Source organism: Mesoplodon bidens (genome assembly GCF_964165515.1).
Source record: "Mesoplodon bidens genome assembly, chromosome: 18".
In the NCBI taxonomy this organism is placed as follows: Eukaryota; Metazoa; Chordata; class Mammalia; order Artiodactyla; family Ziphiidae; genus Mesoplodon; species Mesoplodon bidens.
The window spans coordinates 45,260,725-45,283,103 of NC_138175.1; the positions used below are offsets into that span (position 1 = coordinate 45,260,725).

The following is a 22,379-nucleotide window of genomic DNA, read 5'->3' on the forward strand; positions in this document are numbered from 1 at the left end:
AGAGTTTTTGAATGAATGAATGGGTGGATCAAGGATGTACCTTCGAGGGCCTTGTTGAGGGCATGACCAATGGCAAATTCTCTTGGAAAGGGCGTTGTTACAGAGTGTTTTCTTTTTCTTTCTTTCTTTCTTTTTTTTTTTTTTTAAATTTATTTATTTATTTATTTATGGCTGTGTTGGGTCTTCGTTTCTGTGCGAGGGCTTTCTCTAGTTGTGGCAAGCGGGGGCCACTCCTCATCGCGGTGCGCGGGCCTCTCACTATCACGGCCTCTCTTGTTGCAGAGCACAGGCTCCAGACGCGCAGGCTCAGTAATTGTGGCTCACAGACCCAGTTGCTCTGCGGCATGTGGGATCCTCCCAGACCAGGGCTCGAACCCGTGTCCCCTGCATTGGCAGGCAGATTCTCAACCACTGCGCCACCAGGGAAGCCCCTTTTTTTTTTTTAATGTACATACCTGGCCAGGGATCAGAGAGCTTTATTCATTTATTTATTTATTTATAATTTATTTATTTATTATTTAGTTTTGGCTGTGTTGGGTCTTTGTTGCTGCGCGCGGGCTTTCACTAGCTGCGGCAAGCGGGGGTTACTCCTGGTTGCGGTGCGCAGGCTTCTCATTGCAGTGGCTTCTCTTGTTGTAGAGCACAGGCTCTAGGTGTGCAGGCTTCAGTAGTTGTGGCATGCAGGCTTAGTAGTTGTGGCTTGCAGGCTCTAGAGCGCAGGCTCAGTAGTTGTGGCACACGGGCTTAGTTGCTCCGTGGCATGTGGGATCTTCCCGGACCAGGGCTCGAACCCGTATCCCCTGAGCCACCAGGGAAGTCCCTACAGAGTGTTTTCTGAGCCTCAGTCAACAGCGGGAACAACTGGGACTGGCTTTATGGGAGGCGTGGTCATGTTCAGGCATGCAGGCTAAATTTATTCCTAGGAAAAAGGGGTCAAGGCTGGAGGCCAGCCTGTAAGAAGCCGTAGAGGAGGAGGCAAGGAAAATGTCCAGTGAGTAGGGGGAGGCTAAGTCGCAGATTGCCTAGGGTTATGTCCCAGGCAGGGCATCTGAGCCAGTGAAAAACATCCAGGGGCCAATGTTGTTAGTATTCTGTGGGCAGGGGAGGGGTCAAGGACAGACAAAGTGGGGTCAGAAGATCGAGACTTTGAAGAGCTGCTTAGGGGATGGAGAAAAGCTTGAGGCCATGGGAGAAGCCAATTGAAAGTGGCAGAGGAGCGGTCACTGACAGTGGACTAAGGGAAGGGTCCACTGCTTAGTGTTAGAAATGTTAGAAGCAAAGCATAAAGAACCTGAGGGTGTGTCTCAGGAGGGGAATGACGGCCAATGAAAAGCAGGCATAGGCGTGGCGCTGTCAAACTTCGCTGGGCGGGACCGCAGAGACCGAGCCAGAAATGAGACCCAAGCCAATGAAAATCCGCCAGGTGGGCGGGGCGTCGTCCTAAGGCCAAGGGTGGAGCCAATGAGACGCTGCGCCGCGTCCCGCATTGCCCCCGCCCCTGTGAGGCTAGTGCCGGAGCCACGGGCGGCCGTTAGGGGCGGGGCCTGCAGCCGCCCGCGCGCAGCTCGCGCCCTCCCCTTTGTGTCGCCATGGCGGCGGCATCGGCGACGAGGACGACGAGCGAGGGCTCCAGCGCGGCCGGCGCCTGAGGAGGCTACGCGACCATGGTGGTGAGGCGCCCACGCGGCCGTCAATCTGTCGGCGAAGTCAGTCTGTCCGCGCGGGGCCACGCCCCGCGCGCCCCGCCCCCGGCCCCGCCCGAGCCCGCGGCCTGCGCCGCCCCTCACCCCTCACCGCGGTCCCTCTCGTACCCCGGCCCGGTCTTGGGCCCGAGCTCTTACCCGAGCCCCGCCCCCTCAGCGCGCATCCCCCTTCCACGCCCTGGATGGGGGTGACAGTAGCCGAAGACCCAGACTTGGGAGGAAAAAGGGCTGGTCCAGGGAAGGACCCCGCATCCTCCAAGTGGCCCCCGCAGGGGCCTGCTGAGGCTGTCTGGGTCCTTCACCAGGCCCTACCCCAGAGCCATCCTCAGCGTCCCCATCCCAGCCTCCACCCCTCCCTGGCCTAGACCCCTCCTCCTCCTACCATCAGCCGGTTTCTCATTCTTGAGCCCCACCCCCACCCGGCTCCATCCTCAGCCTGACCCTTTTCTTCTCCTTCTCGTCTTTCTCACCCCTTCCCAGTCCCTCTCAACCAACCTTCCCTTATCCCCATCAGCCTGAACCTTTACTTCATTCAGCCTCTCCAGCTGCTACCCTCCTGCTTACTCCACCCTAATCCCGAGCGTGCATTGTACCCCGATGTGATCCTTGGGTCCTCTCCATCTTCTAGTCCTCATCCGCCCTCCCCCACCATCTCCCTCTCCCACCCTGCTGCTCCTGCTCATTCATCCATTCATTCCCTCATTCGCTCACTTAACATTCACTGAGACCTCTGTGTAGCCCCTTTGCTCCAGGCACAGAGAAAGTCAGATCCCCTCCTGCCTCGGGGAGCTTCATGGGCTGGAGAGGGACCCACCCAAGGGTGAGACCCAAAGGATGAAGTCGGCGTTGTAGGGATACGAAGGAGGGAGAGGCTAGAGCCCAGTCTGAGGAATCCTCATCTGGCAGATGGTTAATTTATTCATCAGATTTTACCCAGCCCCCGCTGTGTGACTGAGCTGGCACTGGGCATTGGGACCCAGAGAGGAATCAGGCACAACCCAACCTGTGAGGAGCATCAATTCTGTGCCCAGCTCTGTTCTGGGCAATGCTGGGGGACTAGGGACTCAGCCCCAGTCCAATGGGGGAGATGGACTCCTCCATTGGACTGTCACCAGACAGGAACATCTCAGAGTGCTCAAGGCTGTAATGAGGGAAGCTCAGGCAACATCATCGAGCCTGGGATGGGGGTGGCTCAGGGGATGCGGGAGTCCAGAAGAGGGGCCTGACACAGCCTGAAGGGTCAGGAAGAACTTCCGAGAGGTGGGAACATGAGAGTTGAGACCTGAGGGATAAGTGAAAAGACAGGGAAAGGATGGGGAAGAGTGTTCCATGCAGCAAGAACAGCCTTTGCAAAGCCCTAGAAGGAAATGAGAAGATGGTACTTTTGTTGGACTCTTAGAAGTTTGAGAGCTCTGAGAGCAGAGGCAATGGGAAGAGATGAGGCTGGAGAGGTAAACAGACCAGAATATGTAGACTTTATCTTAAAGACAACAGGGAGCCATTGAAGATTCATGACCTGTGGAGAGACAGAGGCAGATTTGTGTTTTGTGAAAGTTATACTGGCTCTTGCTGTGAAGAAGCTGGCAGGGAGGGAGAGGTGGAAGCAAGAAGACTGATAAGATGGGAGCAGTGACTGTCCAGATGTCTATGAAAGGCGTGGAGAGGCACAGACAGGAGATGACTATACTCTGCTGGGGCTACAGGAGGGTTTTAAATGGGGAGAGATGGTACCAACATGCTCTTTCCCTAATTCACCCATGGGCCCTGCCCTGCCAGCCCCCCACCCCAGACCACACACAAAGAAGCAGACCTACCCTCAGCCCAGCCTTTACCTCCCCCTGACCTACCCGTCTTCTCCCTGCTCAGGGCAGTGTATGGAGCAATTCGGGCCCGCAGGCCCAGGCTGACAGATAACAATGCTCCCGTTGTCTCTCTGCTCCCATCTCTGGGGGCCTCTGATTCTTCTTTCTGCTCTACAGGCTCGCAGCACTGACAGCCTGGATGGCCCAGGGGAAGGCTCAGTGCAGCCCCTGCCCCCAGCTGGGGGGCCCAGTGTGAAGGGCAAGCCTGGGAAGAGGTGAGAGGTGAGGGAGAGGCTCAACTTAGGAGGGGAACCAAGCGCAGGAGCCACTAGTGACCTGTCACCTGTCCCCCAGGCTCTCGGCTCCTCGAGGTCCCTTTCCCCGGCTGGCTGACTGTGCCCATTTCCACTACGAGAACGTTGACTTCGGCCACATTCAGGTATGGGGGCTGCACCAGGTGGGTAGGCAAGATCCCACCCAACCCTGAAGCAGTATCAGCCACTTTACCACTGAAACCCGCCCTTGGGACTGGCTGCTCAGTGGCAGGAGCTGCAGGGCAGAAGCGGAGAGTTGTTCATTCATTCGTTCCTTTATTCATTCAGCAACAACTTTTCGTTAGGTGTATGCTTCGTGCCAGGACCCTGTGCTCTGACGGAGACATCACCAGGCCCTGCCTTTGGGGAGGCTCAGGAGGGGGACACAGACCCATCCTTAGATACTGCCAACCTGGAGAGGTCAGGGCTGGAAAAAAGTGAGACCCTCACCTGGACCTTTGTTTCCCTCTACAGCTCCTGCTGTCTCCAGAGCGTGAAGGTCCCAGCTTCTCTGGAGAGAATGAACTGGTGTTTGGGGTGCAGGTGACCTGTCAGGTGAGGCCATCCACCCCTGCCTCTCATAGAGCCTGGCGGACTGGTTGCCACAGTCCTCAGCTCAGGGTAATGGAACCATTGCTCCCTCCTCTCCTTCCCACTCCCACAGGGCCGTTCCTGGCCAGTTCTTCGCAGTTACGATGACTTCCGTTCCCTGGATGCCCACCTCCACCGGTGCATATTTGACCGGAGGTTTTCCTGCCTCCCAGAGCTTCCCCCACCCCCAGAGGGTGCCAGGGCTGCCCAGGTAAACTACTTGTTATCCCAGCCCCTACCTCAGCCAAGGTGTGTCCTCATCAGAGATGTGTGAAACCATCAAGGCATGGGAATAGATAAATATTTAAGCACTGGTATGGCCCGAGTCCCAGCCAGTCAGAGGCTTAGAACTGCAGCAGGGTTCTGGAGACTCCCTTTAGTTGTAGGATCATAGGGAGTCCCCGGGGGTTCCCTGGAAGGCTCAGAACGGCCAGACCGATGGGGGCACACAGGGACTCGGCATGGTCTATTTAACCAATTAATATGGCAGCATTTCAGTACTTAAGAGCGCGTGGAGCAGCGCCCATGCGTACAGGTTGAATTTCGGCTCTGCCAGAGGCGAGCTAGGGCAGTACAGGAGGGCAGTGGGCTGTCTTGGGCGGGGTCTTCTCACATAGCCCACTCTGACCACCTGCCCCCAGATGCTGGTGCCGCTGCTGCTGCAGTACCTGGAGACCCTGTCAGGGCTGGTGGACAGTAACCTCAACTGTGGGCCCGTGCTCACCTGGATGGAGGTGGGCCCGGGCAGGAGGGCTTGGAGCTGGGAGTGAGTGAGGGATGTCTGGGGAGCAAGAACCAGCCTGGGAGGGTGTGTGTGGGCACAGGAAAGAAACGAGTAGGAATGGAGGAGACGCTGGTATTTCAGTGGGTGTGTGGGCGCTTGCCTATGAGGGAAGAACGTGTGCGCGCACGTGTGCGCGCAGGTGTTGAGCTGTAGGGATGTGAGGATTTCAAGGTATATTGGTTAGAAATAGGTTTGGCTGTAGCTCACAGAATGCCGGGCTAAGAGTGGCTTAAAGCAGCGGTGTTTTTTTTTTAATTTATTTATTTATTTTATTTTTGGCTGCATTGGGTCTTCGTTGCTGCACGCGGGCTTTCTCTAGTTGTGGGGAGCGGGGGCTCCTCTTTGTTGTGGTGCGCAGGCTTCTCCTTGCGGTGGCTTCTCTTGTTGCGGAGCACGGGCTCTAGGCATGTGGGCTTCAGTAGTTGTGGCACACGGGCTTCAGTAGCTGTGGCTCACAGGCTCTAGAGCGCAGGCTCACTAGTTGTAGCACATGGGCCTAGTTGCTCTGTGGCATGTGGAATATTCCCGGACCAGGGCTCAAACCCATGTCCCCTGCATTGGCAGGCAGACTCTTAACCACTGCGCCACCAGGGAAGCCCCAAGCAGCAGGTTTTTAGATAGCAGATGTGCAGTGTCTGCTGTGGAGGACGAGGGTGCAGGGGTGTATCAGAAAGACTTCGGGCAGGGGAGTCCTGGGACATGGAAAGGGCTTTGTTTTGGGAGGGGCAAGAGTGTAGGTGTTTGACCAATAGCACTGAGTGACGGGCTTTTGGGTGGGGGACAGGTGGTGGCCTCCATTGGGCATGGAGGAACATTCTCTGTCTTTATTATCGCCTTCCTCTGGCCTCTCCCTGCCACATTCCCTTCCATCTCAGCTGGACAACCACGGCCGGCGACTGCTCCTCAGTGAGGAGGCCTCACTCAATATCCCTGCGGTGGCCGCTGCCCACGTGGTGAAGCGGTACACGGCCCAGGCACCAGACGAGCTGTCCTTTGAGGTGAGGCTGTGGAGGAGCAGACTCCAGCTGGGTCCCCACTTCCCCTGCGCCTTCTGACCCTCCCTCCTCACACCTGCCCCCTCCCAGGTGGGAGACATTGTCTCAGTGATCGACATGCCGCCCACGGAGGATCGGAGCTGGTGGCGGGGCAAGCGGGGCTTCCAGGTGAGCCTGGCTTGGGGTGGACAGGTGGGGTCGGGGCACCGCGCCAGCTCAGATGGCCCAGTCACTGACCCCCAAACCCTCCTCAGGTCGGATTCTTCCCCAGCGAGTGTGTGGAGCTGTTCACAGAGCGGCCAGGTCCAGGACTAAAGGGGGGTGAGTGTCCTGGGCAAAGTGGGGAGGCCCTCCTGCATCCTTTGCCTGCCATCCATCCTTTCCACCCCTTGTTCGCCCCACAGATGCCGACGGTCCCCCGGGTGGTGTCCCAGCTCCCCAGGGTATCTCCTCTCTGACCTCAGGTAATGCAAACGAGGGGCGTGGCCCCTGCCTCCCACCCCACCAGACCAGGGGCTGCACTGACCCTGTGTGACCCGCCTTTACTCCCACAGCTGTGCCCCGGCCGCGTGGGAAGCTGGCCGGCCTCCTCCGCACCTTCATGCACTCCCGCCCTTCCCGGCAGCGGCTGCGGCAGCGGGGCATCTTGCGGCAGAGGGTGTTCGGCTGTGACCTTGGAGAGCACCTCAGCAACTCAGGCCAGGATGGTGAGGCCCGGGCCCACCTGCCCTGCCTGATCGTCCCACCCAGGCTGCAACCTGTCCAGCCCTGACCCCGCTGTTTCTCCCAGTGCCCCAGGTGCTTCGCTGCTGCTCTGAGTTTATCGAGGCCCATGGGGTGGTAGATGGAATCTATCGGCTCTCGGGTGTGTCATCCAACATCCAGAGGCTACGGTGAGGACCCTCCACCAACCCCTTCCCTCTGCAAACATTTATTGAGCGTCATCTCTATTCCAGGCCCTGTGCCATGTGCTGGGGACACAGAGTTATTGGGAGGGCATAGGGCAGGGTTGGACCGGGGTGGGGGCAGGGAAGGCTTCCTTGAGGAAGTGACACCCCAGCTGAAGTCTGAAAGGTGAGAGCAGAACAAGCACTCAAAGCAGAGGGGTTGGCCTTCACTGAGCACCTGCCACACGCCAAGCACTAGGCACTGGGGACGCAGCGGTGAATGAGACAGCCAGAATCTCCTGCCCTCACGGGGCCCACGTGCTAGAGGGGGAGCCAAACAAAGAAATGAGAGAGTTTACAATAGGTGACAAGTGGTATGGAGAAAAAAAGACAGGGGTAAGGAGGATCATAATAAGAAACCAGGGAGGGGTATTGCGGTTTTCAGTAGGGTGGGTGGAGAAGGCCTCCTGGGGGAGAGCTCGCTGTGGAGGAGGTGAGGGAGCGAGCCATGTGCTTATCCACGTTGGAGGGACCAGCCAGCCAGCGTGAAGGGAAAGCAGCAGGAGATGATGTCTGCGAAATGATTAGGGGCAGAGCACGCGGGGCCTTTTTGATGACTGTTAGGATTTGGGCTTTTACTGGGAGTAAGAGGGGAACCACAGAATGGGTTCTGAACCCTGGAGGGGCAGCATGCATAACAACAGTCGAAGAGGTGGGAAGCAGTGAGGCATGGGCTTCCACGCTGACAGGAGGCCGTGAAGCAAGAGCGTGGAGCCTGGGGCAGTGAGAGATGAGGCCGAGGTCACGTGCATAGAGCTTTTACCTGAGAGGGTGGGACACCGCCAGGTTTTGAGCAGGGGCCGCTGGGATTTCAGCCGCATTTTCCAGTGTGACCTCTTGGAGCCAGGAAAATGGCACAACTTTGTGGACAGAGCCCGGTCACACTGTGGAGGCAGATAGCCTTGGGTAGCTACAAGCAGGGCATCTCCCACCTGAGCCTCAGTGTCCTCCTCTGTAAGTGGGGTGCCCTTGTCTTTGGCACATAGGGTTGTTGGGGGGAAGGGGGCTCAGTAATGTTCTGAGAGCCTCTGAAGGGCCCAGCACAGGAAAAGGATTGCATCCACCTGTGGACACTTTAGGGGGCGGGGGAAGGACACGGCCAGGTGGGCTAGCTCTGACCCGAATCTTCCTCCTCCTTGACCTGGTGGCCTCAGGCATGAGTTTGACAGTGAGAGGATCCCTGAACTGTCTGGCCCCGCCTTCCTGCAGGACATCCACAGCGTGTCCTCCCTCTGCAAGCTCTACTTCCGAGAGCTGCCGAACCCCTTGCTCACATACCAGCTCTACGGGAAGTTCAGCGTGAGTGAGGGCACTGGCAAGGTTGGAGGGTGCTGGGAGGCGTGCGGCCCCCCTCATTCATGCCCGCACAATCTCAGGAAGCCATGTCAGTGCCTGGGGAGGAGGAACGCCTGGTGCGGGTCCACGACGTCATCCAGCAGCTGCCCCCGCCGCACTACAGGTAAACCAGGAGGGGCAGGGAAGGGCTGTGGTGGGCTCCCAAGGGAGTTGAGGCTCAGGCGTCCCCCTCCGCTTCCACCCCCAGGACCCTGGAGTACCTGCTGAGGCACTTGGCCCGCATGGCGAGACACAGTGCCAACACCAGCATGCATGCCCGCAACCTGGCCATCGTTTGGGCACCCAACCTGCTACGGTAAGCTGGCAGCTCACCAGCCTGCCCCCCTAGCTCCCTCCCACAGGCTCGGCCTTGAGTCTCCCCCTACGCCTACCCCACCCCAGGAACCCACCCAGCTTTTGCTGTCTTGTTCATTTCACATATTTCTTAAGTGTTGGATGCCAGTGTGCCAGTCCCTGTTCTCAGCACCGGGGACACAGTAGTGAGCAGGAACCTGTGCCCTGGGCTCACATTCTCATGCAGGAGATGACAGTGAACCATTACAAGAAAAACACAGAGCACTGTCTGATGGTGATGAGTGGCAAGGAGAAAGATTACAAAGTGGGGAAGGGCGATCTGCAGGGCCATGGCATTTGAAATGTTTAGATTGGCAGTGAAGGCTTCAGGAAGAAGTCTTCCATGGCCAGCAGCAGGGTAAGCCCTAGAGGATTTGATGGTGACCAAGACAGGCAAGTTCTCTATCCTGGAGGAGTTCAGTTCTTCTTGGGAAACAGATAAGTAAATAAATAAAATAGATGGTACATGGTAGGTATAAGAACTACAGGGGAAAAAATAAAGACAGACCTGGAATATAGAGGTTTACAATTTTAAATGAAGTGGGTGGGGAAAACTCCATTGAGAAGGTAACATTTGAGTTGATACCTGCAGAAGGTGAGGGAAGGACCCATGTGGATATCTGAGGAGGAGCAAACTAGGCAGAGGGAATAGCAAGTGCAAAGGTCCTGGGGCTGGGTCAGGGCCTAGTGTTTTGGAGGAGCAGCAGAGGGGCCAGTGAGACTGGAGCTGAGTGAGTGAGGGAGGGGTTGAGGGGGAGGAGATAGTAAGGTCAGAGAGGTGATGGACCAGGTAGGGGAGGGACTTATGGGTTGTGGGTCATAGTGAGGACTTCGGCTTTTACCAGGAGTGAGATGCAGCCAGAGGAGGGCTCTGAGCCAGGAGGGCCCTGATCTGACTCAGGGGTTCACAGGCTCCCTCTGGCTGTGTGTGGGGAGCAGACTGTAGGGGCGGGATGGGAGCAGGGAGTCCAGGGAGGAGGCTGTGTGATGGTACAGGAGGGAGGATGGAGGCTGGGCCAGGGTGGGGGCAGTGGAGGAGCAGAGTTTAGATTCTGGATAGACTTTGTGGGTGGAGCCCACAGGGTCTGCTGAGATTGGATGTGAGTGTGAGGGAAAGAGGGGTCAAGGACAATTCTAGGGTGTTTGGCCTGAGCCAGTAGAAGTACACTGACTGAGATCGGATAGGCAGGGAGGGAGCAGGTTCGGGGAAGGGTTGAGAATGCAGTTTTAGTTTGACGGGGTCAGAGACATTGAATGATAGTCATTGCTTCCAAGGCTCCCTACCTCACCTGGCCAGAACCCACCAGCTGGGGCTCAAGGCACCCGGCCACCCTCCCCCTCCTCCCATCCAGGTCCATGGAGCTGGAGTCAGTGGGGCTGGGGGGGGCAGCAGCCTTCCGGGAGGTGCGGGTGCAGTCGGTGGTGGTGGAATTCCTGCTCACCCACGTGGACGTCCTGTTCAGTGACACTTTCACCTCTGCTGGCCTTGACCCTGCAGGTATGCCCACCCACCCCCGATGTCCTGACTACTGCCCCCTCATTGTCCGGGCTGCAGCGGGAGGGCAGGTGGGCTCCCAGCCCCATCCCTATCCCACTGAAGCTGGACCTCCCTTCTGGCTCCTTGAGGACCCCGCCCCGGCCTCTCCCTCCCCTCCCCCCCCTTCTCATTTCAGCTCCTACGCTCAGGATCCCCACTTCTTGGCCCGGACATCGTTCTTCCTTCACCCCTTGTAGCTCCTGGGGGCGCTCGGGGCCTTGGGTCCACCTGGGAGGAGGTGGGAGGTCCCCAGACTTGACCCCGCCCCGGCCCCACCCAGACTCCCCGCCCTGCCCCGGACCCCAGCCCAGTCAGGATTCAGCACGTCGGAGGGCCCTCTGGCTCGAGGTAACTGAAGCCAGAGCCGCTGTCCTCGCTGGCTGCTGGGAGCTGCCTCCTCATCAGCTCGTTCTGCCTCACGCCTCCTCCTCACCTGCCTGCTGCCCACCCGTTCCCGCCTGATCCGCCCTGGCCCCCTGCCTTGCCAGCCCGGGTGGGCACGCTGCTGGGCCGGGGCTTGGGCTGTAGCGCTTGGCTTTGCCTGTGGCCTTGAATGGTCCCAGAGCTGACGGCTGCCCCCTTTCCCGACTTCCCAGGCCGCTGCCTCCTCCCCAGGCCCAAGTCCCTTGCGGGCAGCGGCCCCTCCACTCGCCTGCTGACGCTGGAAGAAGCCCAGGCTCGCACCCAGGGCCGCCTGGGGACGCCCACCGAGCCCACAACTTCCAAGGCCCCAGCTTCACCTGTGGAAAGGTGAGTGGGAGGCCTGGAAGGGGAGGGGCCGGCCTGGGGGCCCTAGCTCTCAGCCTGCCTCCTGTGTCTCACCCAAACTCCAGGAGGAAAGGGGAGAGAGGCGAGAAACAGCGGAAGCCTGGGGGTAGCAGCTGGAAGACCTTCTTTGCCCTGGGCCGGGGCCCCAGCATCCCCCGAAAGAAGCCTCTTCCCTGGCTAGGGGGCACCCGTGCCCGACCGCCGCCTTCAGGTCAGAGGCCGGGCAGCTGGCGTGGTGGTCAGAGAGGCACTGCGTAGTGCCCCCCATGACCCTTCTTCCTCTCCCTGCAGGCAGCCGACCTGACACCGTCACACTGAGATCTACCAAGAGTGAGGAGTCTCTGTCATCGCAGGCCAGCGGGGCTGGTGAGCACAGGGCAGCGCTGCCTATGCCCAGGTGGAGCTGGGAGGGACTGGGCCCTGAGCTGGCCTCCAAGTGGTGTTTTCAGATTTGGGGGGTCTTGGATTTTTTCGTTTTTAATCTGGACCATAGGTACAATAAGTTGGATAAAGCTTCACCCTTGTTTCATGATGCACTGTGATCACTGGTCCATGCAGCGTCCTTTCAAAGTCTTTTATTCATCCCTTTTGGAAAACAAAATTAAATAGTATAATGAACACTCATGAACCCACTGGCCAGAACTAAAAGAGCGTCACTTCGTTACCCGCGAACTCCTCCCCCTCCCACCTGCTGCCTCCCCCCCACAGGCATCCTCTAAATCTGATAGTCTTCATCCCCTTGCGTTTACAGTTTTATCACATACAGGTGCAGGCATCAGTAACATACTGCGAAGTTCTAGTTGTTTTGAAACTTTAATTAAAGGGTGTCATTAAAAGCGGTATCGTGCTATATGTGGATTCACTCACCACTACATTACAGGCTGCCGTCCGCGCTGCTGAGTGTAGCTCAGCCTCCTTCCTCTCCGTCACTCTCTAGTGTTCCATGTGTGGGTATCCCCTTGGGAGTTGCTTGTCCGTCCCTCTTCCTGATGGATCTGGGGGCTCTGATGAGCTCGCCCAGGAGTGGAGGTGCATACTGTACGGTATGCTCACGTCCAACTGTACAAGACAAGGCCCAAGTATTTCCCAGACGTGGTCGCCCCACGCTGTACTCCCAGCCACTGTGTATGAGATCTTGCTGGTCTCACGCTCACAGCCAGTGGGGTCGTCAGACTTCATTCTTGCCTTTGGGTCTGCAAGGATTCTCTTTATGGACTTGCCATTTATTTCCTTTATCACCCATGAGTCTGAACAGCTCTCCCTGGATTCCCAGCCATTGTGACCCCATCCAGGGATGTGCCTCTTCATGTTATTTCCCCAACTTACTGGGTGGTGTGTCCTGTTCTCACTGATGTATATGGGTATGTAAAGTTCTGACCCCTAACTGCCCCCCCCATACTGCCCTCCCAGGCCTCCAGAGGCTGCACAGGCTACGGCGACCCCACTCCAGCAGTGATGCTTTTCCTGTGGGCCCAGCACCTGCTGGCTCCTGCGAAAGCCTGTCATCCTCCGAGTCCTCCGAGTCCTCCGAGTCCTCTGAGTCCTCCGAGTCCTCAGCAGCTGGGCTGGGGGCGCTCTCCGGTTCCCCCTCACACCGAGCCTCAGCCTGGCTAGATGATGGTGACGAGCTGGACTTCAGCCCACCCCGCTGCCTGGAGGGGCTCCGGGGGCTTGACTTTGATCCCCTTACCTTTCGATGCAGCAGCCCCACCCCAGGGGACCCTGCACCTCCCGCCAGCCCGGCACCCCCGGCCCCCGCCTCTGCCTTTCCACCCAGGATGACCCCCCAGGCCCTCTCGCCCCGTGGGCCCACCGGCCCTGCCTCACCCATTGCCCTGGACATCTCAGAGCCCCTGGCTGTATCGGTGCCACCCGCTGTTCTGGAGCTGCTGGGGGCTGGGGGAACACCTGCCTCGGCCACCCCAGCGCCAGCCCTCAGCCCCAGCCCAGGCCTGCGCCCCCATCTCATCCCCCTGCTGCTGCGTGGAGCTGAGGCCCAGCTGAGCGACACCTGCCAACAGGAGATCTGCAGCAAGCTGGCACTGCCTGGTCCCCGGGGAGCCCAAGGCCAGCATGGTGAGTCCTGTCCAGCCCACCCGACCCCGCACCCTCACAGCCCTGAGGCTGCGCCCAAGACCCTGCTGACTCCTCTTCCCACTCCTCTCCTAGGTGCTGGTATGGATTCACCGCTGCTGCCCCCACCCCTGTCCCTCCTTCGCCCTGGGGGGGCCCCGCCCCCACCTCCCAAAAACCCAGCACGCCTCATGGCCCTGGCCCTGGCTGAGCGGGCTCAGCAGGTGGCTCAGAGACAGAGTCAGCAGGAGCAGGGCAGCATCCCGTCTGCTCCCCACTCCCCTTTCCATGGCTCGCGGTCCCCGGAGGTGGGCAGTGAGCCCCCAGGGACCTCAGGGGGTGGGCCACCCCCCCGCTCCCTAGCCCACCCAGCTGCCTGGGCTCCGGGACCCCCACCCTCCCTACCGAGACAACAAACCGACGGCAGCCTGGTGAGGAGCCAGCGGCCCACGGGGACCTCAAGGAGGGGACCCAGGGGCCCTTCCCAGGTCAGTGCCCAGCTCAGGACAGGTGGGAGGCGCAGGGATGTGCCAGAGATGGCAGCCCACTTCCTGTGTTCTGTCCCCCCACAGGTTCCTACCCCTGGCTTCTTCTCCTCAGCCCCCCGGGAGTGCCTGCCATCCTTCCTCGGGGTCCCCAGACCAGGCTTGTACCCCCTCGGCTCCCCATCCTTCCAGCCCAGCTCCCCGGCCCCAGTCTGGAGGAGCCCCCTGGGTCCCCCTGCACCACTGGACAGAGGAGAGAACCTGTACTATGAGATCGAGGCGGGCGAGGGGTCCCCTTACTCTGGTCCCACCCGGTCCTGGAGTCCTTTGCGTTCCATGCCCCCAGATAGGCTCAATGCCTCGTACGGCATGCTTGGCCAATCACCACCACTCCATAGGTCCCCCGACTTCCTGCTCAGTTACCCACCACCCCCCTCCTGCTTTCCCCACGACCACCTTGGCTACTCAGCCCCCCAGCACCCTGCCCGGCGCCCCACCCGACCTGAGCCCCTCTATGTCAACCTAGCCCTAGGGCCCAGGGGTCCCTCACCTGCCTCTTCCAGCTCCTCCTCCCCTCCGGCCCACCCCAGAAGCCGCTCTGATCCTGGTCCCCCAGCCCCCCGCCTCCCCCAGAAACAGCGGGCCCCCTGGGGCCACCACACCCCTCACAGGGTGCCTGGGCCCTGGGGCCCTCCAGACCCTCTCCCCTACAGGGCAGCCCCACCAGCCTATGGGAGGGGGGGTGAGCACCACCGAGGGTCCTTGTACAGGAATGGGGGGCAAGGAAGGGAGGGGGCTGGTCCCCCACCCCCCTACCCCACTCCCAGCTGGTCCTTCCACTCTGAGGGCCAGACCCGAAGCTACTGTTGAGCCAGAGCTGGGAGAGACCTTCCTACTTTCTCTTCTCCCTCACTGATCTTGGTCCAACCTTATCCCTTGTTTTGTATTTTCTTGAGCTCCTGACCCCTACCCCAGGTTTCTAACTTTGTAACTTGCCTCTGATGTGGGTCCCTAACCTGTTATCATGGCCTACCTACCCTGGGCTGAAGGGCATGCCCATCCCCCCACCATCCTCCATCCTGGGGGCTCTTGCACAGATCTGAGAGGGTTAGGCTGACTCCCTGTCCTCCCTTTCTCTCCAGGAGTTCCCAGCATGTCCTGTCCTGTGCACAGGGGGTGGGGGGACAGCTCCTGCCATCTCCCCCCACATACCCCACTAAACCACCTGACAAAATTAATGAATAAAAATGGTGAAAATGTGGCTGCTAGTGTCATGCTGGGGCCAGGCTCAGTGAATACAGAGGCAGTAACAGATGGGTTGCTTTCTCATTTTATCATTTCAGCAGGTGCTAAGTGGCGAGTCACTCCTGGGAGACTCTGAGGGGCGATATCTGCAGAGAAGGGGCCATGGGTGCCCTAACAATTTGTGTCAGGAGTGGGATTGAGCCTGGGCCTGTCTTCAAGTTGGCATCCACCTTCTAGCTCTGCTATGATCTCCTCCAGCAGATCCATCCTGGTGGGGGGGGGCGGTGGCAGGCGGGTAGGGTTGGACTGAGGGTTATCTCAGGGATGAGGAAGGGGCCTGTGGCCATCCCACCAGTGCCCCATTTCTCACTTCTTCAGGCTGGAGAAGAGACTTCCTCTGATCAGCTCAGGGCTGGGCACCTGCAGGAGTAAAAAGACCAGAGCTGCCACCGGGCGGCCACGGAGCTCAGGATGGCCTGGGGAGGGTGGGGTGGGGCAGGGGCCGGGCTCAGGGCCCTCTGCTTCACCTGCCCTCGTGGCCTTCCCTGCCAGCAGCCTCCAGGGTGTGGGAAGCTTCCCTGTGGGTCAGTAGGCAGGTGGTGGGCTCACAGGGCTGGGGGTCCAGCAGGGCAGCCCTGTGTGTGTGCCGCCGCAGCCCCTGCAGGGCTTGGATCTTGGCTGAGAACTTCCTCTCAAACTGCTCCTCAGAGCTCTGAGTCCCCAGCAGGGAGGCTGAGTCCTGAAGGCTGGAGTACAGGGCAGGGCCCTGAGGGAAGCAGGGTTGCTTGGGGGTCACAGGTCATCGAGTGGACAGTTGGGGGTCCCAGCGGGTCCCTGATCAGAGAAGAGGCAGCCAGGGAAATTGGGGTTGGTGACAACTGAAGGGAGGGGTCACAGGTGAGCAAATGGATGGTGGCGCAGGGCTCAGGGTATCCATACTGTTGATCTGGGCTCCAGGCAGCGGTCCAGGCTGACCCTGGCTGTGGGGCTGTGCCCTGGGCAGAGGCTGGGGCTGGGACTCGAACTGCTGCCCGAGTCCCAGGCTGCACCCCTCTGGACTTTGCTGTGGCCCATGACCTGCAGAGAGCGACGGCAGAGAGCTGGCATGGTTGCCCAGGTGCCCCACAGCTCCCTGGGTCCTCCACATGCCTGTCCTGGCTCCTACCTTGGATGGGGAGGGGCCTGGGGACATCAGAGGGGGCACAGGCCTGAGTGCAGTCTTGGCTCTGGGGGAACAGACCAGTTGGTTGGAATGGGGTGGGGGCACACCTGACCTGTGCTTAGCACCTGCTACCATCCCCTCCTCGCCCTCTAACCTGGTGGAGAACCCTGGGGTGAAGGGCACAGTGTGGTCCAATGCACTGGGGAGCTCACCTCAGAGGCTGAGTCCTGTGGAGAGGAGGCCGGGTGTGGGACACGGGCCCTGCCTGAGGTGCCAGGGCTACCACCCACCCCGGCCGACCTGCCCTATACCTGAGTCATGGCCTTCCGCAGCAGGTATCGTGTACTCTGCAGGCTGCCCCAGCGGTCAGCAGGCCCTAGACCCAGCCCAGCCCGAACCAGGGCCTGGTAGGGGGCTGGCACCAGGGGGTCCAGGGCTGGGCTCTCACCGGCCTCCAGTTCAGCCTTCACCAGCCTCCAGTTCAGGCCCTTCTCTTCCAGCCCAGGGAAGCTCTCCTGTGAGGAAGCATGACTGGGGGACCCAAACGGGTGGGGGGCCTCACTGGGGCAGGGAGCGGGGTCACTCGCTGACCAGTGAAGACCTCCTGGGCCAGGATGCAGAAGCTGTAGAGGTCTGAGGTGGCGGCAGGCGTGTTACCGCAGATGAGCTCAAGTGGCAACCACGGGTACAGTTCGGGAGGTGGGGGCAGCCCTGGGCCTGGGCCTGGGCCTCCCCACGGGTAGCCCTGCTGTGGCCTGTGGAGGCCGAGGAAACTGGTGAGCCAGTGGCCGCCGGACAGGGATGCAGTGGCAGGCAAGTGAGGCAGGCATTCACCTGGGCCGCAGCCAGAGTTGGTGCAGCGGGCGCCCGTGCTCCAGGCTGCCCACCTTGGCCAGGCCTGGCCACATCAGCTGCACAGCATGGGAGCTGAGGCCGCCAGGTGCACGCCAGCGGGCCTGCAGGAACAGCAGGGCTTCCAGCACCTGCAGCGGCAGGTGGCCGGGCAGCAGGCCGGCACAGGGCAGGGGCCCCCTCTCTCGGTCCCAGACACACGGGTTCGAAGAGAAGGCACAGCCCCGACGGGTTGGCCGAGGGGCTCAGTGCCATCAGCAGCAACAGGCTGGGGTGGTGCAGGGCGCTGGGCAGGCGGAGAGCAGGCCACTCGTGAGGAGGCCCCAACCCATACGGGGAAGGGGGCTGCCCTCGGGCGCAGATCACCACGCACCAGGGGCTGACCATCTGCCTGAGCCACCAGACGGAGGGGAAACCGAGCCCCCGGGTCATACAGCCTGGCAGTGGTAAAACCAGCACCCTGTCTGTGGTGCCCCTCCCTACACCCGCCGCCTCTCAGAGGCCTACAAGACAGTGCGCAGAACTGGGTACCCACTTGCCCGTGGGGAGGGGTCACACCAGTTGGAGGGCTTCACGCTAAGCGCTGGCCCAGAGGTGAAGACTGTAACCGCGGCCACTGCCACACTCCCTGGGCTTCTGTTTCCGAAACACTTGAGTCAGGAGGGCAGGCAGGAGACTGCTCTGCAGGACTGGGCTGGCCTGGCGGGAAGGCTGGGGTGACGTACCTGCAGTGCTGAAGGTCAGGCAACAGCACGTCAGGCTGGGCTCCAGGTGCCTTCAGCTGCCACACGGTCATGGTCACGGTCTCGGTCACGGGGTGGCCCTCCACAGGAGGCTGGAGAAACGGGGAGGGGGAGAGAGTGTGGGTCTGAGACAAGGGGGTTTTCCCTGTAAGGGGAGAGGAGAGCTGGACTCTCCCCCGAGCTCTGCTGCACAGCCAGGCAGGGGTGTGGGAGGGGTCTCCCTCTCACTTGGCCATGAGGGTGTGGGAGCTGCTCTCGTAGGTGCGATCGGGCTCACCCCAGGCTGGCAGCAGCTCCTCAGGGTCCGCCTGTCACCAGCCCCAGTGGCCACAAGCTGCTCCTCTGGGGTGGGAGCGGGACCATGAGGCAGGAAGAAGACAGAGTGGTCCCCACTCCCTCCAACGTCTCCCGCTTACCTGGCCGAACCCTAAGGCTGGGATCTGGGGGGTTCTCCTGATCTGCTCCGGCCTCCATGCCCTGGGGTAAAGGGCCGTCTGAGAGTAAGTCCAGGGTAGCTGGGAGTGGTGGGCGGGCAGGCTTCGGGATGTGGGCTGTCACCTGTCGGCCTGCATCAGCCGCACACCACCACACAGGCTCTGTCCAGAGCTGGCCTGCAAGTGGCCCAGGGGTGCAGTGGGTGCCAACTCACTGCCATGCACCAGTGCGGATGTGTGGGCACGGCAGAGCTGTAACGGCTCCAGCACCCGGCCACCGGGGGTGGCCCGTGGGGTGAGGCAGGGTGGGGCGCCCGCCCTGACGCCCTCACCACCCCCGGCCAGGGCTCACCTCCCAGCTCTGCCCACTCCCGAGGGGTGCGACCCTGCTGGCCATGCAGACGCAGGTCACCCCCCACCTGCAGCACGTGCAGCATCACCAGGCTGCGGCCCGAGAAGGCACCCGCATGCACAGGTGTGCTGCCGTCCAGGCAGCGGCTGCAGCAGAACGATGAGGACAGTAATGGATTAGGAAAGGGACGGAACAGGGACAGGAGGTGGCAGGATGGGAGAGCTGAGGGATAAAGGGGTCACTACGATCATGGGAGGTGGCTATCAAGATGGGGGGCTCACTTGGGAACACACTGGAGTCTGAGAGGGTGAGAGGATAGCGGTGAGCATGGGAGGCACTGGGAGAACGGGAATAGTCACTGGAGGACAAGAAGGGGCGAACTGAGAGAACAAGGTGGGGGCTGGTCCCTGGGGATGGCAGGGTCATCAGGGGATGGAAGGGGGTCTGAGGGAGAGAGGCCTCTGGGGAAGACAGCCCTGGCTCTCAGGCTCGCTGGGACTCAGACTCAGGGCGCTGGGAGAGTGGGGCATCACCACCTGTCCACTCACTGGTTGGGGCTGGCACCAAAGGCCAGCAGGAGCTGCACGGCAGAGCTGTGGCCCAGCAGCGCCGCGAGGAAGAGCGCCGTCTGCCCGGCAGAGCTCTCACCATCTACCTGGACAACAGAGGGGCAGCAAGGCTGAGGATTACCCCTGCCCCTTACTCCGGGGGCAGAGGTCCTCTCCCAATTCCCTGCCCCCACAGTCCCTGCTTGACTCCAGGTTCCGTCTCTATGTCCTGGAGCGCCCACCTTCCAGCCGCTGGGGACACTGCCTCAGAATCCATCTCAACACAGTCCTCACCATGAAGTCCACAGAACTGGAACAAGGTGACATCTACCTGCCATGCCAATATCCATCCCCCATCCCAGAGGTGTCAAAATCACACCAAGGTACCCAGGGGCCAGGAGGAAGTGGACTGCATGGGCACTTGGGCTTACAGGAGCCTCGTGCACTGTCTAGGGCAGGCAGGCTCCACCCAGCTCAACTTCACTATATGAATACAGGTCCCATGTGGTCAGCACCAAATTCAAGAAAAGCAAACTCTCTGGATTTTATCAGGAAATCTCTCAAGTTTATTTTTGAGCACTGCCTTTAAGAGCTGAATCCAGGTAGTAACCTCCTCTGGATTCAGCCTCCATGGCCTCGCCAATCCTCTACGCACCATCATCCTGCTCAGAGCCCCACTCCCAGCCCTTCATCTCCACACCCATCACGTCCCAAGCCCTGTTTCTCTGCATCCATCATCCCTGAGTGCCTCTTCCTCCAGACTCTATCCCATATACCCATGGTGTCTTTGTCCCCGCATTCCTATGTAACTGGCAGACACAGCTAATTAATCACGTACTTGGTCCAACCTAGTTTGGTCTCTGCCGCAAAATCCTTCCAAATGTGGTCCTTCAGGAACCTCTGAATATCACATTTACTGCATCCTATTTTACTCAGTAGCCTACCATCTTTTGCAGTGGCATCCTAACTGGTTTTCTGCATTTGCTTTGCCCTGCAGAGGGATCATCTTAAAACACAAATCATTTCACAATATAATCATTACAATAATCACTTCATTTCACGTATAACCTTATACAAGTTGGTCCAAAACAGAAAAATAGAAAAAGAGGGCAAGGCTCATTTTTATGAGGCTAGTACGACCTTAACTCCAAAACCAGATGAGAGTTTCCAGAATCAGAAATGAAGCTATATGTCAATTCAATTTATGATCATATACGCAAAGCCCCTAAATAAAGTAAAAAGGGTAACCCAATCGATTTTTTCCCAGAAAGCAAGGATGATTCAACAAAAGAAAATCTATCAATGTAACAAAACACATTCATGAATTAAAGGACAAAAATCACGTATAACTGCATCAGTAGAAAAAAGCACTTGATAAAATTCAATACCCACTTATGATTAGGGAGAAAAAAAACCCACCGCAGAAAACTAAGAATAGATGGGAACTTCCTTACTTGATTAAAATTACAAACCAAAACCCAAAGAGCAAGCATGGTACCTAGTGCAGAAACATAGGCTCTTCCCTTTAATATCAAGAACAAGGAAAGAGATGGCCATTGACAACAAAGTTTGGGAGTTCTGGCCAATACCTTATGACAGGAAAAAGAGATTGGAGTTTAAAGATTGAACAGCTGAGACCAAACTGTCACCGTCTGCAGATAACAAAAAAGTGAAAGAATCAACACACAATTACAACTATTAAGCAAGTTCAGAAAGTGGCTGGATACACAATCAACTTACAAAAATCAATGAGAAACAGAAACTAAATTTGATAGTGTTAATTTCCTGCCTACAACTCCGATGGTTTCCAATCACACACAGAACAAAATCCAACAAAATTCACGCCCCTCTTAAGGCCCCTTCCTGTCTGTACCTGCTGCCCCTCAGCTTCAGTTCTCTCCCTGAGTCCCCTTGCTCCTTGCTGCTACTTACACATACCCAGTGTGTTTTGACTTCAGGGCCTTTTCACTGGCGATTCCATCTTTCTGAAGGGCTCTCCCCCCAGCTGTTTGCATGACTGACTCATACTGGAGGACCCAAGTATCACCCTATCCGAAAGGCCATCCTCTTTTTTTTTTTTTTTTTTTTTTTTTTTCTTTTTGCAGTATGCGGGCCTCTCACTGTTGTGGCCTCTCCCGTTGCAGAGCACAGGCTCCGGATGCGCAGGCCCAGCGGCCATGGCTCACGGGCCCAGCCGCTCCGCGGCATATGGGATCCTCCCAGACCGGGGCACGAACCCGTATCCCCTGCATCGGCAGGCGGACTCTCAACCACTGCGCCACCAGGGAGGCCCAAGGCCATCCTCTTTACCTCTCCTTTCTACATCATTCTCATCACTCTCTTAAATTCTCATATTAGATTTCATTCACAATGACCCAGAAGGTCATGTTTACCCATAAATCCCCATCTCAGACAACAGAGCCTTGGCACACCATAGGTGCCTGCTACACACTTGTTGACTGGCCAACTGAAGTCGCACCCTCCATTCTGCCCCTTGATCTTGTCCCCCCAGGCATTTCCAGCAGCCAAACTCTCACCTCTCCGCAGGAGCCGGGTGAGGCCCCAGCCTGGGTCCCTGGCCATAGCCAGGCGATGCAGATGGCCCACCTGGCCTCCTGGATCCCGAACGGAGCCCAGCTCCACGGGGAAGCGAGAACGCAGTGAGGGCGTCTGTGGGCTCTGGACTCAGCTCCTGGCCAGGGATCAGCTAGCGGGTCTCATGAGGGCATGAGGAAGTGAAGGACTAGACCTCTGGGGGGCAATGAAGACAGAGCTGGCTGGGAGTCCTGGGGGGCAGGCTGAGAAAAAAAGGCAATTCGGGAGGGGTCTGCTTTGGAGAGAGGCATCAGAATGAGAAAAGGGGTGGGCTCTGGGACAGCTACACAACAGGTCAGGGTCCAAGGGAGTCTGGGAGTGAAGAGGATCTATGGAAATCTGAGGGCTGGGGTCTCCATCTGGGAGAGAGGGTGTAAGGGCTACGGGGATAGGATCTGGGCCAAGGAAAGGAGTCTGGGGGCTTGGGAAGAGGGTCTGAAGACTACCTAGGCGCTGGAGGAAGAGGGGTCTGAGGGTTAGGACCTGAGAGGGGCGGGGGTCTACGGGCTGTGAGAGGGAGGTGTCCAAGGGAGGAGGACAGTCTTGAGGGCAGGGTCTGCAGGCTTGAGGAGGGGTCTGAGGGTAGTGGCTGGGGTCTGTCGGCTGGGAGAGGGTCTGAGGGTTGGGGGCACGGGCTGAGGTTTAGGGAAGCGTCTGTGTGCTAGGATGGGGTCTGTGGATTATGAGAAGGGGCGGAGAGAAGGAAGGGGTCTGAGGACTGCATCCGTGGGCTGAGGGAAGGGAACAGGGTCTGATAAAG

The 22,379-nt window shown here is 59.0% G+C and overlaps 1 protein-coding gene across 3 annotated transcripts; it reads left to right on the top strand.

Annotated features, from left to right (window-relative positions):
- Positions 1-3,673: 3,673 nt before the first annotated feature.
- On the top strand, positions 3,674-14,931 carry ARHGAP33 (Rho GTPase activating protein 33). Of its 3 annotated transcripts, none has more exons than XM_081217043.1 (21): positions 3,674-3,780; positions 3,860-3,944; positions 4,294-4,374; positions 4,484-4,621; positions 5,052-5,144; positions 6,070-6,192; positions 6,280-6,357; positions 6,444-6,510; positions 6,594-6,653; positions 6,744-6,896; positions 6,980-7,082; positions 8,291-8,435; positions 8,513-8,595; positions 8,680-8,787; positions 10,178-10,323; positions 10,669-10,710; positions 10,959-11,112; positions 11,196-11,341; positions 11,422-11,496; positions 12,541-13,206; positions 13,300-14,931. In XM_081217043.1, exons 5-21 carry the CDS (start codon positions 5,052-5,054, stop codon positions 14,556-14,558), a joined length of 3,501 nt encoding a protein of 1,166 aa, XP_081073169.1. In that variant the 5' UTR covers positions 3,674-3,780; positions 3,860-3,944; positions 4,294-4,374; positions 4,484-4,621; the 3' UTR covers positions 14,559-14,931. The 3 variants fall into 3 exon arrangements, with proteins under 3 accessions (XP_081073169.1, XP_081073170.1, XP_081073168.1); XM_081217044.1 differs by lacking the exon at positions 10,669-10,710 and having other exon boundaries at positions 13,300-13,691; positions 13,776-14,931; XM_081217042.1 differs by lacking the exon at positions 10,669-10,710.
- The last annotated feature ends 7,448 nt before the right edge of the window (positions 14,932-22,379 follow it).

Coding starts and splice junctions, on each gene's coding strand:
- ARHGAP33 (XM_081217043.1), top strand. CDS start 5,052: ATGCTGGTGCCGCTGCTGCTGCAGTACCTGGAGACCCTGTCAGGGCTG. Junction 10,711..10,958: donor GGAGGGCCCTCTGGCTCGAG/GTAACTGAAGCC, acceptor CCGACTTCCCAG/GCCGCTGCCTCCTCCCCAGG. Junction 11,113..11,195: donor CCAGCTTCACCTGTGGAAAG/GTGAGTGGGAGG, acceptor CCCAAACTCCAG/GAGGAAAGGGGAGAGAGGCG.